The following is a 25,115-nucleotide window of genomic DNA, read 5'->3' as shown; positions in this document are numbered from 1 at the left end:
TACAGGAAGCTGTGATCACAAAATACATACGGTCTTCAATTCAAAAACCTAATATACATTTTGTTTCATAAGGGAAGCTTGAAAAGTCACATTCATTCTATTTTTTTGTGAAATGAATGGTGTTTGCTTTTTACGGTAAGTCATGGCATAGAAGCAAACCGAGGAACAGTACGGACAGTGCTGGAGTTGCTTTCCCAAGAACTAGGCTTCATGCTCTTCCCACAGCAGGCACTCAATAAATCATTCCAAGTGCTTAGTATAGTGCTCTTCACACAGTAAGCGCTCAAAAATACGACTGAATGAATGAGTGAATACTGTGGATTGGTTGACTGACTGAATAAAGACACCATATTAATTTACAATGATGCATCTCTCCCAAGCACTTACTACAGCACTTGGCAATAGTAAGTACTTGAGGAATATGACTGAATGAATCAGTGAATGAATCTTTCTCTCCAAATCTTGTTCTAGGATATTTAGAAAGTGGAATACAAAAGGTTGCTCTTGGGGCTTGCCAGTTCCTCTCAGTAAAACTAGGGACTCCCACCATCTTATATGCAAATGAGCAGCTTTTACCTTTAACATAATTTCTTATCAAAAGGCAACCCCTATTCAGGTAAACTCAAAAGGTAGCATAACTGCAAACTGCCCTCCTTTCACAGAGAAACTCCCGTTTTACTCCCTTAAGGAGGCATTCTCTTTGTGGTTGAGTGGGGCAGGACCTAACAAATCACCAAACACCACTGAAATCCACTCTCTAAGAAACCCAGGGCCAGTTTAGGAAGAGGAAAAGTTCTCTGTTAGTTGGAAGGTAGGAAGATAAAGGGTAATAGAAATGTCCTTAGAAATATTTCAGGAGAATCCAGTTTGATTTGTAAATATCACCAAAAGCCCATTCTTAGAGATGAGTCATGTCCAGAAGGCCCCCTTTTAAGCAGCTTATTTTAAAATTTAGATGATTGGAGAGACTGGAAACACCCCTGACTTCATCACTGAAGAAAAGAAGTCAAAGCAGTTCAAGACTTCAATCTGTCTTTACTGTTTATATCAGTCAACATTTGAAAAAATGACTTTCCACCTTTTATATTTTCATCACTAGTCCTATATCTCACCAACAGTCAGCTGTCTTTCTTTGGCTTTACACTATCTATTTAGCCAGCAAAGTGAATTATAGCATATTCATTCTGAACAACGAACATCACCTATATCAATTACTCTGAGAAGACATCGGTTGAGTTGAAAAAGAGACATACATTTTGCATCTGCTTCTTTCTTTTACAGAAAGCCAAGGGTTGCAGATATAAGTTTCATTAATGCCCAGGTGTGGGTTAGATATTAATTTTAACGATTACAGTCATTAGTTCATTAAAAAATGACCAATTAATGTGAACTGCCCTGATAGCAATGCTTGGCTTTGTGATTTAATATCAGAAAATACGCCTGACAGGTTTGTTCTGACTGGACTGTGCCAGGTGTGAGTTTATTCTGAAGACACAAATTAAACCAAAGAAAATAACTGATGGTGGAAAAAGCAGCTATTGAATTATACATTTTCCCCTAAACACTGCAAGACAGAAAACATATTGAATCAGATTAATGAATTGGTAAAAAAAAATAACACAAAGCTTTTATAAACTACGATAACACTGTTATTGCTCAAAAGGAACTAATGCTTGCTGATTCAGGACATAAGGAATACATACACACACACACACACAGACACACACACACAAACGTACACCTGCCCGCCCTTGCCCCCCACGACCCTAAGTCTCGAATCTGTTATATGGCTGAAAAGCTCCTGCCTCTTTAACTTGTTTTCCCCTCTAAGCCACTGAAGCTTTCTGTAAATGAAAATCGGTATTCAGAGTATTCTATCTGAGAAGGCAAAGCCACAATCCAAGGTGTTTACAGGCCACGTTTGCTCCATCTCGAGCTCTACATTATGTACTCTTCACCCCATGTACAATAAAATCCATACCTAGGTCTGCATAGTTAGACTTGAAAAATTGCTTGCGTCCACAAAAGTACAGCTCAAAGTCAGGTTCATTCGACCTGCGCAAAGTGTATCCGTTTTCAAGAGCAGCAAAAGCATCGCAGGTGTAGCGGTAGGTGATGAAACCATAGCTGTCTCTGCAATGGACAAAAAAGGCCGATTTTGAACTGGTCAAAGATATTAACGTACATATATGTAACCCTTTCCAGTTCGTATGACATCGCAGGTCTGACACTAGTGCAAATACCCAAAGTACTGCATCCATTTATCAGGATGATTGTCCTGTCAGACAGCTAAATACTTATTTCTAGGACAGGAAATCTCAACTAGAAAGATTAATAAATAGGGATGAAAGAAAATAAATAAGGCTTTGAACTCAACATGTCATCTGTCACAGCACTTACTCTTGCACTGCCCAGACCAGTAATCTTACTGCCATAATTTTTTTACATAAGGCAGCTTCTAAACAGGAAATAATCTTGAGAATTCTTACCCATCATCCCGCAGATTTACGGTACACTCCTCAATTTCACCAAAAACTTCAAAACGGTCCCTCAGTTCTGTCCGGGTTGTGTCAGGTCTGATTTTACCCACATAAATCACACGACGTTCTTCCTGTTTGGAAGAGAAACGAGAGGTTTTCATTAATGTGGGTATTAGACGTGGTGTTGAATCTCCACATAAGTAGATGCATGGAAAATTATGTATAACATGTACCCATAAGACATACCATCTATACTATAAACATAAAGCTAGACTATCCAGAATACTTATTTTAATTTTGCTCTAGCATATCTCACTATGTTTTTATTTTTCTCACCCCACAAAAGTCTCTCCTTTTCACTCTCCTTCCCATTCTCCCCGACCATCCCCTGACCCACTCCTATAGATAAGTGTTATGTACGAGGGAGAGGGATATATCCATTAAGTACCAATTCCATGGGAGCAATGTCCCTCACTGATTTTTGAACAGGATTCCCAAGCCTTGTTCATCCCAAGTCTCTGACAAGACCCACCAGCTACCAGCTGTGGCTGAAAAGATCTAAAATGGTGATTCTCTGACCTGTTAGATCTTTGTCATCTGTTATCTCCCAGTACCCACCTCCATAAACCATCCCCCCTCTTTGCTCATACACTCAAAGTTGACACCTGTGGCTGGATCTCGGCAGTCCTGTGGTTTTGATCTATTGTGGATATAAACTACTTTACTTGCCCAGTAAAAGTCACTTGGCCTCTTTGGGACATGACTTCTTCCTCTGAAAAATGGGGAAGAAAGGGACTCAGCTTCAAGATTGCCGGTGAAGTAATTTTTTAATGTCTGTCAAGCAAATGTTGTTCAACATTCATAGCATTTATCTAACTCCATATACCTTACATACCCTTTTACTGAAGTACTAACTCATAACCATATGCACTTTTCCTTCTCCTTCATATCTATACATTATTTTAGTGTTTATCTTCTCCACGAGACTTTAATCTTCTTGAGAACAGAGATCAAGGGGACTGATTTCTCAAATCTTAGTATTAGCACTCTGCACCCAGGAAGTGCTCAGTAAATATGACTGATTGAAGATTTAATACAGATTCCACTGGCTACAAATTTGGAGGGCACTCCTGCCCAAAAGGTACATTGTCTCTCACCTTTTTCTCTTTCTGTCATGTAACCTTAGGACCAAGGCCCCAGCTGTCTGACTTCACTTTCACAGACTTATGGATGTTTTATCATTTCCTTAGCAATTTAAAAAACCATTATCAATTGATACTCTGCCTCCCTTCAAAAGAAGAGATTGTTGAAGCCTGGCCCCAAACAACAACAACAAAAAAAATTAAATCTATAACTAGAGAGGAGGAAAAAAAAACAACTGTTCTTTGGATTCAGTGAAACAAGGTTAAGAGGGCACTGGTGATTTAGTCTTGTGGAAGAGAAGATTGAGGAGTAATTTAATAATTATATTCCAGAATATGCAGGTAATAAAGGAGAATGCTGAATAATTATTTCCTTCACTGGTAACAGGTGAGGTAAATGGGTTTATGCCACTGTGCTCTCCGATTAGACTTTTGAAAGACATGAAAGCTAGGGTTTTTACGTGGTAGACGAAGATACGTGGGAGATCTTTAAGACAGGCTAAAAATAAGACCAGAAGCAGGAGGGTTGGCTTGATGACCTTCTGAGGTCTTTCCCTGGGATTTCAACTTGGCAGTACTGTAAGAAAAATGATATCATTTATTGTTGGAAACAGCCTGACCCAGGCACACAGAGGCTGAGTGATTCAACCAGGCTTTTCCATGTCTAATTTCAAATAGCTCTAAACTTTGGGACTGCAGACTGCATGCACTGAGGAATGACTTTTTTTCTGAGTGCCTCACCAAATGAAAGGTTTCACTCGGCTGAAACACTTTATATAACCCAGTTCCACTGACACCAGCTATTGAGCTTAAATAACTGACCAGTTGGAGTATCACAGAACAGGGCAGCCTTTCTCATTCACTTTCATGGAGATGGTATATCTCAATCAAAAAACTGTAATTGGCCTGCTCTGCAGCACCAAACACATTATGGCCACTCAATACATATGAATTGATGGTGAGGATAATAATAGAACAGTCTTGCCCACTTTAACAATGAGAACATAGCACTACATTCTATTTTATTAACTTAGATAAAACTAGATTTACCTTTCTAGGCCAGAGGAACTCACCTATAGCTCAACTTCCCTGCAACAGGGTTGATGGATTCTTATTCATGGTCAGAGTTTTGTAGTTTGATTGTCATTTAGATTTTTTTTAGGAAAAAAAGAAAGGATTTTAAATAAATTATAAGGGACTGCTAGAAAAGCCATGAAGGGGATAATAAAAACTACTAACTCATGGAATTTTGAGTTAGAACTGAAATCTACCATATATACTGAATTTCAATAAACTCTGAGTGATTTCCTTAAAAGCATGCATGCATCATCATGACTTAGAATAAGGGAACAGGAAGTTCATTTCATCATTGACGTTGGTCCATCCTGTTGTAGGGAGAAGGTACTGCAGAAGAAGATTCAATCAGGAAACCAAAGATGAGCTCTTCAATAGGTGCCAATCACTAATAATATCTGTGTAGTTCCCAACACCTATCCATCTTTCATTTTCTCATTTATAGGATAGAGATCCACAATACTGGATCTCTGCTGCTCATAAATTGATAGCTTGTACTCTTTGGGTGGAAAGCAATATAGAACTAAAACCCATTTTTGTTTTCTCAAGGCCTAATTTAACATCTAATGGTCACATAGGCCTACACTTAGCTTCTTTAGAAAAAAGAAAAGTTACAGACAATTTGGCCTTCAAGGTTGTTTTAGGAATACAACCACGTGCTGTAATTTTATATGGTGGCATGTAATCCCTAAAAAAAAAAACACTCAAATTTGGATCAAAAATTGTTGGCTACCTGAACAGTCCCTGAAAGTTTTGTTTTCTATTTTAGCATCTAACATTCTGAAGGGAAGGAGATATGGGAGAAAAAGCAAACAAAAAAAAAAAAACCCCACCCATTGAACAATTATCCGCCTCTTTGGGTGAATCAGTCTTCTAGAAATAGAAGTACTGAAAATCTTCTTTAATCTCTTTTTTTAAAGATTTACAGCCTGGTTTACAAATTCCAGGCAGATAGGATGTAGTTCAAATATCTTACACCCTCAATTCCCAGAAGGGGTGGTTGATGAAAAATTGAAGATTTATTCACAGATAGAGTTCCATTTGCAAGTAGAGTAAAACCTCATTAATTAGAAATACAAGAGAACGACAAAAACAGATTGCCTAATTAACCGGGTTTGGATTATCCGATATTTATTATTACAGAACGGTGGGGCATTTATTCACCTGGGGGGTTGGCTGTTGCTTTGAACTACTTTCTATTTAGAGGAAGACGATTATTGGCTTTGAAGAAGTTTTACTAAACATTTATACAAAATTGGGGAATGGGGAAGAGATCAACTCTGGAAAATGAAAAAGAAAAGCAACTTCGGTTTCATCCTCAGGTTGCAAGAGTTAAAGTAGCACCTACGTTACTGTCCTCAGAATCTGCAAGTTGACTCCACAGGAGTGAATTGCAAATCAACTTCAAAAATGTCCTCATTAGTATCTGGTAAAATTAAAAAATGCAAAAGGCAAAGGGACCAATGAGGGGTACAATGGGATGAACCTAAAATTACAGTGAGCGTTTAACAAATACCACAATTATTATTCCTCTTTAGACTACAAGCTCGTTTTGAGCAGGGAACTTTACCTACTCTGTTATATTGCACTCTCCCAAGTGCTCGGTACAGTGCTCTGCATACAGTAAGCACTCAATAAATACGATTGATTGAATTATGGTTCACCAAATCCCACAGCAGGATAAGGGGGTACCCACTTTGAAGTTTTGAGCAGCAAAGTGAAAACAAAGCCAAGTATTTATTAAGTGCTTACTGTGTACTTTCTGCACTTATTAAGGTCTTACCTGTATTAAGCCCTGGGAAAGAATACCCAGGTGAGAATGAGATATGGAACTTAAGAGACCCTTCTTCACACGGTGGGTGGCAAATGTAGGGAATCTGTTACCAGAAGAAGTTACGCAGGATGAAAGTATCAGCATATTCAAGAAGTGACTGGAGAAGCTCATAGGAAGAAGATGAAGCACCAGAAATGATGAGGGATGTTAGATGGCTCATCCCTAACCATCAAGGCAGATGTCACAGAGATTAACCACTGTGTGATTCCTTCAAGTGTCCTAGTGCCACCATCTGAGACAGAATCTGTGCCTGGTTGTATCTTGGTTTTCACTGTCATCTACCCCATCTTGGATTTATCAAGACCGCAGCATGGATTTTAAGACAATAATCCATCAGTCAAAAGGTTTTTTTGAGCTCAAACTGTGACAGAACACCATATTAAGAATCCGGGAGGGCACAGTTTAACTAATAGATATAATTCCTGCCCTCAAAGAGTTTACAATCTAGTGGGGGAGATTGTGTGGAAGATAGTAGGGGAGGTTATTTAAATATCTATGGCCCTTAAATAAATTTCAAATAGGAAGAAGAGTATGTGAGTACAAAAATACTAGCGAGGTTGAACAGAAGGGTTGAAGTGTCAGTTGTGGGATAATAAGTGGGGAGATTAGAGATTAATCAGAGAAGGCCTCCTGGAGGCCTATAAGTGATGAAAGAGAAAGTCCTTTGTTCTCATTCTGTTCCCAAACCTGGAAGCTTTGAGTAGAAGAAAGCCATCACTGAGAGAGAATGATGGGAGGGCCACATTCTTTTAGGCCTAATACAGAGGGAACTCGGTTGCCTGGATCGTTGGCAATTCCAACCATTTGGTTGGGAGAAACAGACATCCCTGAGCCAACCCCTCTGGCTGTGATAAAGGTAGAAATGGGATTGGTGTTTACAAACAGCAACTTGGGTTTCTCCAGCAGCCAAACCAGGGCCCCGTGACTCACCGACTCCAGACTGTGGGTTTTAATGCAGCACATACTATATTTGAATCAATTTAAACATCTCTCAGGATTATCCAGATTATCAGTTGTCTCAATTATGCCTGGCTTCAGGCGGCTTGGATAATTGAGGTTCAACTGCATTTAGAGGGTGAAAATCATTTTCAGTAAGTCTTGCCTAACAACACGCTGACCTGAATGAGGAAGTCATTTGGCAGAAACGAACTTATAATTTTTAGTGAAAGGTAAACGACTATAGAGAACAATGGAAGAAACTTCCAATGCCAAAGAATCTTCAGATGGGGGAGCTGCCATTTGTCATGACTTGCCCCTGGTTCTCAAAGTGTGCTAGGTCATCCTGGATGAGCAGAATAAAATTGAAAAGTTACTGGCCCGGCACTAAAGATTTGGTTTTTAAATATCATACCCTCTAATAAATTTCTGCTCAGTATTTCCAACTGACATTTCATTTTCATGTTTCTTTGCAAAAGACTGGGCAGATTGCAAATGGATTTGGATGGCAAATTCCACGGGAAATTAGTGTGGTGGGCAACTCAGACATAAAAAGGCAAAACAGGAGCCCATGTGATTACTACAATGGCTCGGTAACTTGAACCTGCCCAGGTCGAGAAAGACAGGGTGCTGCAGAGTTGGAGAAATTTGGAGGAAGTCAGACACACTGTGGGATTCTTCCTTGTTTGGAAGGGTGTATCACTCAGCTCTGCCGGTAGGATAACTTGAGCTATGTGGGATTCTATGAGGCAATGGGGTTAAATAAACCAAAAACACCACTAGGTCCTAGACTGGAACACTGTTGTTCATATCAATCCAAGTAGCTGAGTTTCTCCTCTTTCCAAATTGGGCAGAATTGGATTTAGTTCCAAGAGATTTCAAACTCCTTGAAGACAGGGAATACATCATAAATGCTGCAATCTCCCAAACCTTAATATGTGCTCTGAACACTGTTAGCACTCAGTAAAAGTACTACTGATTGATTGATTCATTTATTCATTAGAAGCAACAACAGAAAAACATTATTATGAGCTTCTCATAATTAGAGTAACATTCACCACTTAGGGCTGCTCAAAAATGGTGTTTCTCTAAGGGCCTTAATCATTTGGGAAAGCAATTCACTGCTCATGAATTGTTTATCTCTGATTTCTAGAGCTATTCTCAGTTCTGAGGGGGCCTGGGTTTCATAAAATGGAGTGGATGTCAGTTATCGGGAGGGTTTATTTATGAAAAATCTTCATCCGTACCTACATAGGGTGGAATAAAAAGATCAGAGGTATAACCTCAATAATCCACAGTATTTAATTAAGAATGTGGAGTATTGAGGTGAAAACCGAGAAGTCGAGAAACTTTACAAAAGTGGCAGGTTCAAAAGAGACATGTTGACACTTCATCTGTGCTTCACCGATAGAAATGTGAGGTGCCAGGTGGACCTCTGGTTACCCTAATCATACGTTTTGAAAATACGGGGTGAGACTAAAGTCTCAGTACTTCTTGAACTGCTCAGCTGTCCCGAATGGCATACTGGGGTGCTGGTGGAGTAGGGTGGGCTTCTCTCCTTCCCGATGTCTGAGAGCCTTAAGGGTCTCTATATACTTCAGGGAACACAGCCAAGGGTGGCAGGCCCATGGAGTGTGAGAATGCTGCCCCTAACTCCCCCCACTATGGAAAAGGGTCCTTACAGACCACCACTGCCCTACTCCCCACCTCCTCTACCCTTTTGAGACTCCCTACCTCACACTTCAGAGTGGATCCCTCATCTGCCGTTATCTCTGGTTCTCTGTCCTACTGCTTGCCTGGTTTAGTGGGTAAAGCAAGGGCCTGGGAGTTAGAAGGACCTGGATTCTAATTCCGACTCTGCCACATGTCTGCTGTGTGACCTTGGGCAAATCACTTAACTAAGCTGTACCTCAGTTATCTCATTTGTAAAATGGAGATTAAAACTGTGAGCTCTATGTGGGTCAGGGACTGTGTCCAACCGGATTAGCTTGTATCTACCCCAGCTATTAGAACAGTGCTTGAAACCTAGTGAGAACTTTACAAATATCATTATTATTATAATTATTATCATTAACTGACTGGATAGTCAAAGACTGATTTAGTTCCATCCCTCTGCTCTCCAACCTGGCAAAAGAGCCAAGCCGTGATGCTCCAGCTGTTAGGGCCCCTGCATTTTAAACCCTTAAAGTAAAACAATTAGGACTCCTGAAAGGCACGGACCAACCAGTGAAGAGCCCTAAGGTCTGAAGTATATATTAACAGAAAAAATGACTGGAATCAGTGAACCCATGAATTCTTCAACCCCAGCCCACTCCCTCAATCCCCTCAATCTTGCTCTAGGCAAAACTCAAAGTTGTCCATTCCATCTATAGGGCCTCTCCTAAAAGGCCTAATCTGGTGACCAAGAGGTTCCAGATCTGCCCTCTTTTTACTGAAACTCCGTAAGCACGGAGACTTCAGGACTTATAGTCTGATAGGGGTAACAATACCCTGGCTCTCGAGAGTTTGCCTTCTGCTGCAGATCAAGGGAGCTAGAATGCTTAGAGGCCATGCCCAAATGGAAAATGATATGAAAATGATACATTTCCTACAGAAAAGCAATGCTAAGACATCATGGAGGCACTGGTGATTTCCAGTCCGGAAGAACCCATTCAAACAGAGATACCACTTTAGCTTTAGCTCTTTTCCTCGACCAAGAGAAAAAACAAAACCATCAACCCCCACCCCACAAACCCTCTTTCAGAAGAAAAGGAAAGTTATTGCCATGCTGCTTACAATTGCCTTCTGCCTTTGTCTGTCCCTTTGCTTGGCCCTCTCAGACTCCCGTTTTTCGTACTCTTTGCGATATTCCTCCCTCTTCAGCCTTTCGTGCTGATATTCCTCGTAGCTGTCATACCTGGGAAATGTAACTTAATCATTAAAACAACCACCTCCATTTGCCGGAGCAAAATGAATAATACATTTCTGGGGCATCTTGTTATCTAGCCCGGGGAATAAAGGAGTCAAAGGAAAATCAAATGTGAGAATCACCTGGGCCTACGACTGAAGGGCGACCTGGAGCGCGATCTTGCGTGTAAAGGAGATCTCCGCGGAGCTCGGGGTCTGCAGTGGCTTGGCTCGTAGTAGTAACAAGATCTGAGAGAGGGGAGAAAAACAAAAAAACCCATTTACAACTGCCATTTAAGCTGAATTGATTAGCCTTCCTGTGAGTTCTCCAGAGCTGCATATTGCATAAACTCGCATTTCCTTCCTGGCTACCAGGGAGATTTCCGAGTGACAGTTTGTGATCATCTCGTCAGCTTAGAGACCTGGACTGATGAGTTCTCTCTTAGTGTCTCTTATTGATGTTAACACTGAGCACTGGGTCCGGTACACTGTCAGCCTTATCTCGCAAGAATCTCGACTTTCCTGGCATAGGGCAGTCCTCCAGGTAATGGAAAAAGTTAGATGAGCAAGTTTCTTACAAATTGCTTGCTCTGATCTGACTGGTGCTAGGCAGAGGGCTGGTGGATTTAAGGGAGGAGGGAGAGGAGCGATGGGGGAAACAGCCTTGTCAAGACAGCGTCTCACTGGCCAAAGAGCCCAACGTTAGGTTTAGCGAGCTCCCAACTCTCCAGCCCCATGGTGGTTACGGTATGGGCATCAGGTACCTTGAAGAGGATCTGCTGCTGGGAGACCTTGATCTTGACCGGGAATATGGAGATCGGGAACATGACCTGTGTCGAGAAAAGGACCTTGATCTCGAGAGTATCCTTTGGGATCTTTGAGAAAATAAGGATTTGGGTGGAGACACTGAATCTCTACATGGAGAGTTAAAAGAAGAGCAGGAAGGCGATACATCAAACAATGAATAGAATTGTGTCCCATCCCAAGGGTAGCACAGTTTATCATTTTCATCTTCGCTGTCATCAAACAGACCATCCATAGCTAGTCCTGAATTTATAAACATAGGTAGTTTGGAGAATTGTTCATTACTAAAATCACTGTCCCTCAGTTCACTGGTCTTGTCTGCTTCGTCATCAAAAACAGCCTGGCTGGGATGACCAAAGTGCTTGTTCAGCTCAGCGCGGATTTCCTGGTCTTGAAGCTGCTTGCGGTTGTTGCGTGGGGCTCCCTGCTTGCTCTCCTGTGAAGTCTCTCTCGTGGAGCACTGGTCTTGATCTGCAGAAGTACAAATCTGCCACTGCCATCCAGATGAGGAATCTTTATATTCGAGTTGTCTAGAGTCCTGGAGCTCCTGCGGTACGTTGATGCGGATTTCGGCTTTAGCATTGAGCGACTGACAGTAGTCGTGGTCACCAAACAGCCGCAAACTCGGTCGTTTTGATTTCCTCTCCTCATGTCCGCTGGACAGTACGGAGTTCTTGCTGAGCTGGGCGTACAGCTCCGATTGCTCCGGGCTTTTCTTATTGGGATTATTTCCTTGGGTCCTGGAAGACTCACTGAAACGGGGCTTTTTGGACGGTGGCACAACAGTCTTGCATGAGGACTTCGGCTTGGGAGAAGTCCTAAAAGGACTATCTTGGTTGACTTTGTGAGGAGGAGTTGTAGGTGGAGTTAGGCCTAAATAAGAGAAAGGGAAATTTGTTTTATTTTTTTCTTACGAAAAATATAGAGAGCACACACTTTCTCATAAATTATCCATGACTCATAGAGATTTTTCCTTGGGGAAAAATGGAAAAGAAACCAAATCACTTTCCTCCTCCTGGACAAGATATTAAAAAAGGAAATGCTCTCTGAGCCAAAGAATGGATAGAACAGAATACCACAACCTCACAGCAGGGATAGTTAGGGCTTGAAACTCCATAGCTAACAACAGTTCCAGCTTCCCAGCCAAGATGAACACATTGCCAATAGCCTCGAGGCATATTTCCCCTGATCTCCTTTCAAGGACCCCTACGGCTTACCCTGCAGGAAAAAAAAGTGGCAAGGGATTCTGGGAGAAAGCCCCGGGTGACCACACAGCTGTCCGCACGATGGGACTGTAATGGTAGACACTGCTGCCCGGAGTTCTTGGTCCAATAGGTGAAATCTATCCTCTGAAGGCAAATCACTTAACAGGTAAAAGGAGTCGGCTGAAAGAAATCTGGAGAAACTAAACAGATGTCGTCCAAGTAAGTTCTGTAACACACAGTGCACTAACGCAAAGAGACACAGAAACTACGCAACTTGACGGCAATGATTCTTTGTCTCCACAGTTCATTAACTTAGTAAACCATGGCTAATGTAGGTATAATACATTCTTGTAAGCATAACTAATACATCCTGTCTAAAATATGGTTCTGCAACAGAACCCTAAGTGAATAGTAACACTAAATACAGAGCCAAAGCCGACCATTTTATTTAGAGCTGAACGTAAGTGGGTGTTATGAGGCTGAGGGATGGAAGCTCATCTCAGCTTCAGCAACCTATGTATTTAATAAATAAACTGAAATTAGAAAAGATTTCAGATGCTTCCCTACAGAATGGCAGAAGACTGTCTCATCTCTCTCCCTTGGGTGCAACAGTTCTACACACTAAGTTCTGCTCTTAAGTAGATAGTACTGCGTTTTTAGCAAAGGAGTATTTTGCTTGAGGGGACCATCTCATTTCTGTTGAAATCCAGGTATATTGGGACACCATGCTGAGCTTCTTTGGCTTCCCCTTTCTTCTCAGAGTAAGAGAAGTATGGGTTTAATCTCCCCAGTATTCTGGGATAATTGTACTCTAAGTCCCAGAATGCTATGGACCCTAAAGTGGGTATAAAATGAGCATGTTCCAGCCCAGATGTGGAAGTCCACCTACTGGATGTCAGCTCAAAATAGGATAGTCAGTAGAGTCCAAGGCTGGGTCATTCATACATAGTATTTTTTCTATAATCGCTTAGGTTGTCCTAAAGAAATCTAGCTTTGTCCCAAGTAATTAAGGATTTATGATCACCCTATTTACAGGAGAAAGTAAAATGTTGAACCTATTCAGATTTGTTTGACTATCAGCTTAGGGGTTTGTGTAAGTACATTTTGGTTGGGAATATACCTTTTTTGTTAGGTGGATATGTGCATGCTAGTCAGCAAAATGAATTCTGCAGGTCACTAACCTGCCTGAGGATAGACTTTAGGCAAAATGCATGTTTTAAGTTCAAGTTCAGAGTCTCTCCTTGCTTTTTAAAGATTGCAGAAATGGTGCCAAGTAGGCCAGAGGAAATCAGGTGAAATTTTGCAATGAAGAGGCAGAAGCTTTCGCCCCTTCCCCCTAACAGAGACTTCTCATAAAAGGCTGGAAAAAATAGCAGGAACTAAGAGCCTGTTCAAATGCCTGATTTTACCTCAGCAGCAGGAAGTTGAAGACCTTGGCTTTCATGGGAATGGGCCCTCTGGATCTCCACCTTCTGTAATCCCCACCTTTCCTTATTACACCTGATTCTTCCGCCTGATGGGAGATCCTCCCATCAGATCTACTTCCCCTTCTCCTGCTTCATTCTTTACTCTCCCTCTTTGCTCCCATCAGGTGGCAACTTCCCCTCACCATCTGGCTAAATATTCAACTAGACCACTCAAAGAAAAAAAGTAGTGGACTAATCTCTTGCCTACTATGTACCAAGAGCTGGGAAAGACAGAATACACTCACATCAGGCTGAGGCCCTGTCCCACATGAGGGTTCACAGTTTAAAGGGGAGGAAGAATGGTTATTTAATCTCCATTTTACAGATGAGGTAACTGGGGAACTGAGAGCATTCAACAGGCAGCTGGCAGGACCAGGATTAGAAGCCAGAGCGCCTGACTCCCAATCCTGTTTTCTTCCCATCAGTGGTATTTATCGAGCTTTACTGTGTGCAGAGCACTGAACGAGGTCAGATTGCTTCTCAAAAAGCAATAGGTATAGAGATGGAAACTTTAAAAGGGAGATGTCCTGGAACGCACCTCATACAAGAACAGGTGATTCGAGGAAGAGTGGCAAAATCTGTTGGTTCTTTTTCTCACTTGATGAATAAGTAACAATCCAGCTTTCCAGAAGAAAAACGAAGTGTGTGACATCCCTGATAATGATGGAATTTCTATATTTATAAAACGAAACCCCAAACTTCAGAAACACTAACTCAAGTCACTATTTAAAAGAGGGCAGAATTTATATGAACACAAAAGATTAGCAGTTAACACTAGCAACAGTTTCTCATTTAGAGCTTTTACTGAATCCAACTCCTCCTCAATCTTGAAAACGGATTTCCTCCACCCTAGCACTCCCATTAATTCCCTCGAATAATGCAGGACTGCTTTTTTCAACAGGTGATGGGAAAATGTCCAGAGGAGAGGGGGGAGGACAGGGGTTCCAGCCTGATAACTTCTAAACTTCCAGCTATTTATCAATCTCAGCTTCTCTACTTGGCAAAACTATGTAGACCAAGTTCATGGGCAAGGGAATCAGAAGAAGTGAGTTTTAATCCTGGCCTAGCCACTTGCCTGTTGTATGATCTTTGGCAAATCACAACCCCCTCAGTTTCTTCCTCTGTAAAATGGGATATCCCTGCTCTCACTTCCTCTTAAACTGTGAGCCCCATGTGGGACAGGGACTGTGCCTTAACCATTGATCTCTAAATCGACCTCAGTGTGTGGCATAATGACTTAATGCTTTCATCATTATTACAATAACAGGTTATTTTCCTGCATTTTCTGCTCTTGCTTTGACCAGGACTGGAGATGCGTAGGTTCTGGAGATGCATATCCCTTAGTAATAATAATAATAATGTTGATATTTGTTAAGCACTTACTATGTGCAGATCACTGTTCTAAGTGCTGAGGTAGATACAGGGTAATCAGGTTGACCTACATGAGGCTCACAGTTAATCCCCATTTTACAGATGAGGTAACTGAGGCACAGAGAAGTTAAGTGACATGCCCACAGTCACACAGCTGACAAGTGGTTGAGCCGGGATTCGAACTCATGACCTCTGATTCCCAAGCCCAGGCTCTTTCCACTAGGCCACGCTGCTTCTCAGTGAACCCCAAATGCTCCTAACCTCTCAGCTGGGAGAAGGGGATCCTTATTTCACCTAAACTTGTTTGATTTTCCCCTTGCCCAATTGAGCTGAGATTTAAGTCTTCTTACTGATGTGGAGGAAAAGGAACTCTGCCCCGCACTCACTAATGCCAGCACCTTTCCTCATCTTTACACTGATCGCTGTGATCTCATTTCAGACGGGGAACTTAAATCAGTGGCACTAATGTCTCCCAGAACCCCTGGATTATTTTCATGCCGGTTGATTTCTCTGCCACCATGTACCTGTCGGTGTCGGACGCGCAAGGTATGTGCTGTACTCTCTCTTGAACTTAGCGGGTTTTGACAGATTTATGTAAGGACAGATGGCCATTATGGGCTGAAGGCTGACAAGACGCAGTTCAGAGCATTGTTAACACACTTGCACAAACTCTCAGCAGAGCAGCCCTGTGCTGAATGTAATTCAGACTATAGCTTTTTTATTGCTGCCTATTTTCTTTTGTCAAAAGAGCCTGCTGTGCACAGCGACAAATGGCTACCATTACCCACAATGTAATGGGTGTCAGACAAATCACGTAACACAAACAATCAAGAGTATGTAGGTCATATTTCAACAGAGCACAACCTTAGCAATATTTATGATCACTGCATTGAAATGTGCTCTATAATAAACAAGTACCTCTACATCACTCACACTTATGTACTTCTGCACAGCAAATCTGCTAGAAGTGGTACACACTTCACAATCATCCTTTCAGAGAGCCTTTTTTTTTAAAGTAAAAGACAAGTTTTTTTTCAGGATATGCTTTAAAGCCACTGTCGCTTTCGGGTTCGTGTTTTTAATTGAATGAGACCATACTCTGCTTGCTACACACTTCTATTTGCCCCCTGATTTCTACTTTCTTAAAAAAAACCCCACGGAGAACAAAAATAGTGTATATCTGGCTATAAAATTGTATGTTAAAACAATAACTCGCCTCCAAGAACTTGTGTGGCTATTGAGCCTTGTGGCCATGTTGACTCAGACGCGTTTGAAGTGTGAGGGGAAAAAACCATGAGAAAAGTGGACAAGTTTAGTCTCAACTAGAATAACAAACACTGTGCAAGGAATACCTGGGAATTTCCGTCTGATCCAAGGGATAAAATAAAAAGGACTTAGAGAAGTATCATAAAGCTTAGGAGAAAACACCCTAGGAAGAAAGATGGAAGGAACTGGAAGTATTCAAGCTGGAGAAGAGGGATCTTGAGGGACAATTTATTAACAATTCCAATGTTTTGGATAGGATCTTATCCAGAGAATTTTGAGAAGAACCCAGTGCAGATAGTGACTGAGTGATTCAAGTTAGGGGTAAACAAGAACCCCCTGATGTTTGAGCACTGGCACAGGCTTCTAAGGCAGATCTTCCAAACCAGATGGTTCTGAAGTGGGGTCCTGGGTTAGATGACTTACCAAGGTCTTTCCGTCCCAAGCACCTACCATTTCGTTTATGCAGTCAGTCTCCTCCTGTTTTTTTAAAAAAACGCTGAATACTCAATGATGCTTTGATCTGCTGGTTTACTTCGCAGTGAGAGGCCTCTTCAGGAGAGGTTTGTGTCAAGCCCTGATAGTCCTTGGGCATTTTATTTTTCAAGCACAGGAATTTAGAAACAGGATTATCAGGAACAACTTTATAGAAAGCCACTAAAGACAATGAATGCAAAATGGGAAATTGATCCAGTAAAGAGCTGGATAGGTCTTGTTTCGGCAGAAAGCCAGGGAAGTCACCTCCCGTCAAAGATTATTGATTTCAGCATTTCAGGTTTAAGATATGCAGTTTTCTGGAGTATGTCACCCCCATCCCTAATCCTCACCTCACAGCACGCAAGAAAGAGCAGGCCACTACCTCTCCACTATCTTCCTGGCACTTTTGCCCCTCTCAGCCCTTTTTGCACCCAGAACCTCTCACCTTACTTTTGTCCATATTGCTTTATAAGCTCCTTGTGGGCAGGGAATGTGTCTGTTTATTGTTATATTGCGCTTCCCAAGAATAATAATACAATAGCAATAATAACAACAATAATAACAATAACACAACAAGCATACAATTGAATGAATGAAGGAATACTGTAACTGGCAAACTTGTAAATTATTCTGATTTGTAAATTTTTCATAGCCTATCTCCCTTACTAGCCTGTAAACTTCTTGTTTGGAGTTGGAGTTGAATCTCTCCTTTCAGAACTACCTGAAAAACTTGACTAAATGATCGCTTCTTAGCAGCTTAAGTAAATGGTGTTTAGTGAAAAAGTTGGGATGAAAGTGCCTGCACATGTCTTGGAGTATAGATTTGGGGATCCTTGTGAAAGAAAACAGAGTCCACTTGCATTTGCTATCTTAAAAAGTGGCTGAAAAGATTAACTTTCTCCTTGACTACCATTTACAAACATGCCATAGAGTGTCCTAGGGCATCACAGGACTGGGAATACACTGAGTACCAGAGAGTGGAATTATTTTCCCCAGCAGAGGCAGCGACAATCTGGGGACAGGTGACAAGAAAAACAGACGTGATGTCTTTCTTGGAGGGAGAAGAAAGAAATCCTTTGAAAAAAGTAGCAAGGGAAACTTGTAGCAGAGAAAAGGAGATTTCAGAAGGAGTTCTCATCCTAAGTAAGAGTGTGACAGCAAAAAGTGAAAATCTAATATGCAGGATATGGTGAAACAAAGAGCATGGCCTAGTGGAAAGAGGATGGGCTAATCCCAGTTCTGCCATTTGTTTGCTGTGTGACCTTAGGCAAATCACTTAACTGCTCTGTGCCTCAGTTAAATAATCTGTAAAATGGGGATCAAGATGGTGATCCCCATGTGGGACAGGGACTGTGTCCAAACTGATTATCTTTTATCAACCCCAGCATTTAGAACAGTGCCTGGCACATAGGTAGCACTTAACACATACTATTAAAAAAAAAAGATCTATGGGATGGAAGCAGAGATGTGGAAAGCCCAGCAGTAAGGAAGAGGGCCAGGAGAAGATGAAATTGGTCTGGCACAGAGGGAGTAGAAATAGGGGTCAGGGAAACACACAAGAAATATCCTGAAAAGTATCTAATTTCCAACAGTTCCCATATCATGTTTATGGGAGTAAACACTGAAAAATTACTAGTATTATTGTATTTGTTAGTGCTTACTATGTGTCAAGCACTGTTTTAAGCACTGGAATAGCTACAAGCTAATCAGGTTGTACAAAGTCCCACATGGGGACAATCTAAGGTAGACAGGTATTGAATCCCCATTTTTAGATGAAGAAACGGAGGCAGAGAAGTTAAGTAACTTGCCCAAGATCACACAGCAGGCAAGTTACAGCCCAGGATTAAAAGCCGGGTCCTCGGACTCTCAGGACCATGCCCTTTTTATTAGGCCAGGCTCTGGGATGACTTGAATTAACAGTATAGAACCAACTTAAATATTGCTATCCTGCAGTTAGATGGCACATCCCCACCCAACAGAGGACTCCAACAGCAACGGGCAAATTGAAAGAAAAGTTCTAAACCTGTGGTCTGGCAAACTCAGGATCAGTCCCATATGATGGTGGCCTTCTCTTCACGTGGGGGGAACCACTTTGGCCGTGGTGAGCTCCTCATCTAAAAGGAGCTGCTGCTCGAGAGGGAAGTAGCCTTCCCACTAATGCCATACTCCCACAGGGTGGACACCTGAGGGAATCTCTCATTTCCAATAGGATAGCCCCTGCGTTGAGTGGGGGAGAAAAATGCACCCATGCCTCTCCTTGTGCTTACTCATCCCTTGCCTACATTGGTTCTGGGAAGTGAGAACTTCCATTAGAGGCCCTGCTGAGAGAAATGGAAAAAAAGAGCATCGATTTTAGCCCTTTCCCATCCCGGGAGCCCCTGGCATTTTCCCTCTGAAATACATAAAATGATGCTTGTCAAAGAGTACAGAAGGCAGGTTCAGTCTTCCTGTGAGGTACAATTAAGGCTAGGACAAGGGTTTATGATGCCAGATGTTCCCACTGAAAAAGTCAGAATTAGCGACTACCCACCAATGGACATCGGTCGGCTACACCACCACAGGCTGCAAGCAGGCACTAGGCCTCTCCCCAAGAAGCAATCTGCCAGTCTCAAAGTAGGAAACCAGATTCAAGGAACAAGTAGAGGTGTGACCCATATCTCTGGTGGGAAGGGTTTCTTTCCCTGGCAGTACCAACTGCCTCATCAAAAAAATGACCACCAGCATGGCCTAGTGGAAAGAGCCCAGGCCTGGAAGACAGAAAACCTGGGTTCTAAACCAGTGCTTAGACGAGTGCTTGGCACATAGTAAGTGCTTAACAGGTACCATCATTATTATCAATCCCGATAGCTGCCACTTGCCTATGTGACCTTGTGCAAGTCACCTAACTTCTCTGTGCTTCAGTTTTCTCACTTGTAACACAGGGATTCAATACCAGTTCTTCCTCCTTCTCCTTAAGCTGTGAGCCCCGTGTGGAAGAGGGACCGTGTCCAACTCGATTATCCTGTATCTGCCCAAGTGCTTAGTACAATCCTTGGCACATAGCAAGCACTGAACAAATACCACCTTTATTATTATAAATATTATTACTATAACTCAGGAAGGCCAGGATTTCAGTGGTGCAGTTCAAATGCCAACCAAAGGGACAAGGACGATTTACATGAGCGTTTAAATCAACTCTCCAGGGTATGCGAGTAGAAATCCAGCGCACTTGTCAAATCTTCTTTGCTGTAGCAACACAAGACCTTTGTGTCTCAACCATAAAATACATTTTCTCTCATCTGTTTAACTGAAAAGCATACATCACCAGTACATCGCCTTTCCTTTGAAAAATACCACAGGCCTAAAAACAGAGGAGGAATACCAAGTACACATTTCTTTCAAAAACTCTTTGAAGTTTCACTTATCATCCCATTTCTGATCCCTGGGCTAGGCCTCCTTTGAAAGAGAGAGCAGAGACCAACAAAACATTACACCACCTCTCCTGGGTCTGTGCGCTTTTTAAGTAAACAAAAGGATGCTGTAGCAGCAGAAGTGGTGCTTACCTGCAGTTCCAGAGAGTTCCACACTTAAGGTTCGTTCAATATTCTTGTTCTCAAATGGGGAACCCTTGGCATCACTGGAAGACAGGGCACATTTATAAAAACAAGCTGAAATGGAGTTGCTGTAGGCAAATGTAATAGCACCCCTTTCCCCCCTTGAAAATAGTTACATCTCTTAATACTTACTTTGGTGACTCGGGGGTCAGAGGAAGTGATAAACTTGTTGGTTTGGCTGAAGGGGAGAGAAGAAAGAAACTAATTGTGAAATATTGAGGAAGCTCAAGATACTTATTCTACCACTCTACCAGCTGAAAACCTGCCCGGTAAACTCAGGATTGCCTATAAGATATCGTCGTTCCTATAAATTCTCATTTCAAAGTGCAGAAAAAGGAGGGACCTTTTGTAAAATACCCCTCCTAGACTGGCCAATTTTAGGGGTGCAGAAATTTTTCAGGAAAAAAAAATTCAACACTCACAAATCTGGAATAACTCATGCAAAGTTCAAGTACGCATACTTTCCCAATGCAAATGGATGAATGATGCAACGAACCTGCCTGAGCTGGCCTCAGCAACAGTCCAGCTGCATGTTTCTTTAAACTACAGAGCAGCAATCAGCTGAGCCACAAAATGACAAGTCCACCCCTGTTCACACCACACCATGGGAAGGAAATAACATTTTCCCCATTGAACTCAGAGTACAGTGCCTGGTTTGCTTGGGAATGAAAGCAGCAGAGTAACTGCAAGGCAACAGAACGCTATGAATATTCAGTTCGTTTTACTCCTACAATGTGTCATTTTCTATCCAGCACTGAGAATCAGTTGCTTCTGGGAGGCCAAATTTCCATCCGAGTCACAGCAAATTATTCCATGGATTATGGCAAATCACGGCTACAGGCACAGATGGCTGGAAGATGGGTTTAAACCCCAAATGTTCCCCACCTGACAAACAACGAAATGTTAAGCTACGGTGCTCATATTGTACTTAATTGCTCAGACCCGTGGAGGATCACAACAAACTTGCCAGCCCTCATTCCGAGCTGCCATCAAATCCCACCCGCTTCAGTAGGCCTGTCCCATTGAGGAAGACCGAGGTCAGGCAAAATTGTCGGAGAATTGCTTCTCCCATGGCAGCTCATGGATATGGAAAAGTGGCAAAAGGAACTAGGAACAGTTGTGCATGGGTAGTCAATGTTTCTCCTAAGCGTACATGCTTCTAGAAGATAAGGGGTTAGCCCATCCTGCCTTGTCAGACCTTTGTGTGCTCGGTAAATATCAAGGCCGTTGAAGCAATCAGATGGTTGCAAGAGCTATGATCTTTTCAAATTCTTGAGCGTTCTTGACTTCCAAATTAATCTGAAGCAAATAAAGTATTCTACAAGATAAATCTTATTTACCAATTTCAGGTTGTGGGATTTGATTAATTTTTTGAAATTAGTAAATGCTCTGATATCATCTATCCAGGGTACATCCAGGAGTACCATCCCTCACACTGTCTTCCACAAATTAGCTACTTCGATTGATTAGCTTTTTCATTTTCAGATTAATGAAGGGGTATGACTGTGAAAGTTTTTCGAGAATTTCCAATACGGGCAACCTTTTCAAAATAATCCGCCCCATTTTAAGTAGTTGTTTAAAGATAATTAAATAATGACCCAGCATGAGATAGACTATATTTCAAAATTATATGCTGAACATAAATACCCCCAGGCACAGAATGCCAAACTGGAACCTAAGGTAACAGAGGCTGACGAGCTGCGATGTGACAGAGAGTTTGGAGGCGCAATCTGGTGTAACAGAGATACCCCAAATTCCAGACTTTGGAAGATGACAGATCTGAGGGAGGAGGAAAGGGGCAGCAGGAGAAACAACATTTAACAAAGCTAAATCCTCCAAACGGGAAAGGGCAGGTGGTAGAAATGTTTCACTCACTAAACCGAGCATCACAGAATTTACGATAGTGTGTCCGTTTGCATTATTATGGGGCTAACACATGCCAGTAATTGCTTGGGCTAAAAGAAAGCAAAACTTTCAGGAGAATACCTGGCTCGGATGAGCCTGCACTGACCGGCCCACTCACACAATTTCCACTATCACTTCCCAGCAGGGGCCTCCTAAATCTTCCTCACTAACTCAACCTATCTCCTGTTTTACAGTGTTAATTAAGAGACAATCAAAGCCTGATATTTCCTGTTGCCTCCAAGACATCTCTTCCTGGGTGTTCTGCTGGCGCCTTAAACTGAATATGCTTAAATCTGACCTTTGTATCTTCCCTCCTAAACACACTCTTCTTCTTAAATTTCTTGTCTCTGTTAACACCATCACTATCATCACCCTCTGCATCAATCAAAAACTTCGGCAATAGCTCTTTCTTACTCATCTGGACTTTTCACCTGTTACTCCCCAACTTCAGGTCTACGTTATCTCCCAAGAGAAAGATACCAAAGTCTCTTGTTCTCAACTTTCCTAACTCAATCCCTTACTCTTGCCCTTTCTCTTGTCTAGAATTCCTTCTCCTATCAAATCTGCTTGGAGGGGACATCGGTTCCCCCAGATCTTCAACAGCCTTCCAAAATCCCACCTCTTCCAGGGGGGTTGTTCTGATTCATTCTTTCCTCCCCAGATCAGATCTTCTCAATTCCCACCTCAGGAATTATGTATTTATTTACAGTCACCCACAGCACTTTGGCACATATTCAAATTTACTTACTCTACTACTTAAGAATATGTTTGTTCATTTCTCCATCTTTCCATTCTCTCTTTCCTTCTAACTGCAAATTATTTTGCTTGCCTCCTTTCCTTTGTTTCACAGTAAACTACAAGAGGGAGGGATTGTGTCTTTTACATCTATTGTATTATAACAAGTGCTTAGTATATACACTGTACACTGAAGTATAGTATATATATGCACTAAAAGAGTATGCACTATAAAACTTTGGTACACATAATATACACATATATACACATAAACATATTTGTATATACACACACATATATATGTGTGTGTATATACATATATATTCTATAAATACATATTATATGTACACTATACTATTCTACAAACTGAAGTGCATACTGTACATAGTAGAGCTTTCAATAAATAGCTCTGAGTGATTTATTTATATTATTAATATGGGTCAAGATGAATTTTGGCAGTAACCCTCTGACAAATACCCAACCTCACTGGGGATAGGGAATGTGTCTGTTCTATTAGAGAAGCAGCATGGCTCACTGGAAAGAGCACGGGCTTTGGAGTCAGAGGTCATGGGTTCGACTCCCGGCTCTGCCACTTGTCAGCTGTGTGACTATAGGCAAGTCACTTAACTTCTCTGTGCCTCAGTTCCCTCATCTATAAAATGGGGATTAAGACTGTGAGCCCCACGTGGGACAACCTGATTCCCCTGTGTCTACCTCAGTGCTTAGAACAGTGCTCTGCATGTAGTAAGCGCTTAACAAATACCAACATTATTGTTGTATCATACTCTCCCAAGTGCTTAGTATAGTATAATGCTCTGCACAGAGTTGAACTCTCAATAAATACAATTGACTGACTCTATAAGAGGTAGTGACATCACCAGAGTAATGGATTTACTCCACTACAGCCACTTAAATTTGAATTTGATCAGCATTTTTTTTTCTGAAAATGAAACGATGATGCAGGGATGGGAGAGGAAGGATAAACTAAACAACCCAATCCCTGGAAAAGCAACATATCAGTGCCCAGGCTTACTCCATTCATCGTATTGCCAGGAATGTCCTCTGACACCCCTAAACAAACACTGGAGCACAAACTGGAAACGTACAAGCTAGTGAATTGACTTCACAACCTCTAGGCCTAGACCAGCGTGCTTTGTCATCTCACGTTAACTTTCTCTGCTTGATGTTGCAGTGAGACACCAGCAAGATTCCCAGAAATGCCGTGATTTCGAATGGCATTGCTATTTAAGCGCTGATTTATCCAATAGTCAACTTTATGTTTTCTTCTTCCTCATACCAGTAATTTATTTTATGCCTGTCTCCGCTGCTAGGCCGTATGCTCCTTACTGTCAGGAAGCGTGGCTTAATGGAAAGAGCATGGGCTTGGGAGTCAGAGGTGGCGGGTTTTAATCCCGGCTGCACTACTTAGCTGTGTGACTTTGGGCAAGTCACTTAACTTCTCTGTGCCTCTGTTACCTCATCTGTAAAACTGGGATTAATTCTGTGAGCCTCACGGGGAACAACTGATAACCTTGTATCTACCCCAGCACTCAGAACAGTGCTTGGCCCATAGTGAGTGCTTAATAAATGCTATCATTATTATAATCATGTTTTCTATACCTACTGTTCTCTCCTAAGGACTTGGTACAGTGCTCAGGATACAGTTGGTGGCCAATAAATGCCACAAGAAAAATTTTAATGGTATTTTTTAAGCGCTTACCATGCATCAGGTGTTGTACTAAGTGCTGGGGTAGATATGAGATGATCAAGGTGGACACAGTCCCTGTTCAGCATAGGACTCACAGTCCTTCATCCCCATTTTACAGATGAGGTAGCTGAGGGGCAGAGAAGTTAAGTACTTGCCTTAGGTCATACAGCAGACAAGTGGCAGAGCCAGAATTAGAACACAGGTCCTCTGGCTCCCAGGCCCATTCTATTTCTATT

General features: G+C 41.8%; 1 protein-coding gene across 3 annotated transcripts in view; it reads right to left on the bottom strand.

The window, feature by feature from the left end:
- PPARGC1A (PPARG coactivator 1 alpha) overlaps nucleotides 1–25,115 on the bottom strand; it is a 526,318-nt gene that overhangs the window by 5,411 nt on the left and 495,792 nt on the right. For all 3 annotated transcript variants that reach the window (XM_029083446.1, XM_029083445.2, XM_001514349.5), the window contains 7 exons: nucleotides 20,664–20,709; nucleotides 20,481–20,554; nucleotides 11,117–12,029; nucleotides 10,497–10,601; nucleotides 10,242–10,362; nucleotides 2,490–2,611; nucleotides 1,982–2,133 (listed from right to left, as the gene is read on the bottom strand). In XM_029083446.1, coding sequence (XP_028939279.1) covers nucleotides 1,982–2,133; nucleotides 2,490–2,611; nucleotides 10,242–10,362; nucleotides 10,497–10,601; nucleotides 11,117–12,029; nucleotides 20,481–20,554; nucleotides 20,664–20,709 — 1,533 coding nt within the window. The remainder of the gene's footprint in view (nucleotides 1–1,981; nucleotides 2,134–2,489; nucleotides 2,612–10,241; nucleotides 10,363–10,496; nucleotides 10,602–11,116; nucleotides 12,030–20,480; nucleotides 20,555–20,663; nucleotides 20,710–25,115) is intronic.

Source organism: Ornithorhynchus anatinus, chromosome 18 (genome assembly GCF_004115215.2).
Source record: "Ornithorhynchus anatinus isolate Pmale09 chromosome 18, mOrnAna1.pri.v4, whole genome shotgun sequence".
NCBI lineage: Eukaryota > Metazoa > Chordata > Mammalia > Monotremata > Ornithorhynchidae > Ornithorhynchus > Ornithorhynchus anatinus.
The sequence above is the reverse complement of the archived record's forward strand: the minus strand, read 5'-3'. Positions and strand labels throughout refer to the sequence as shown.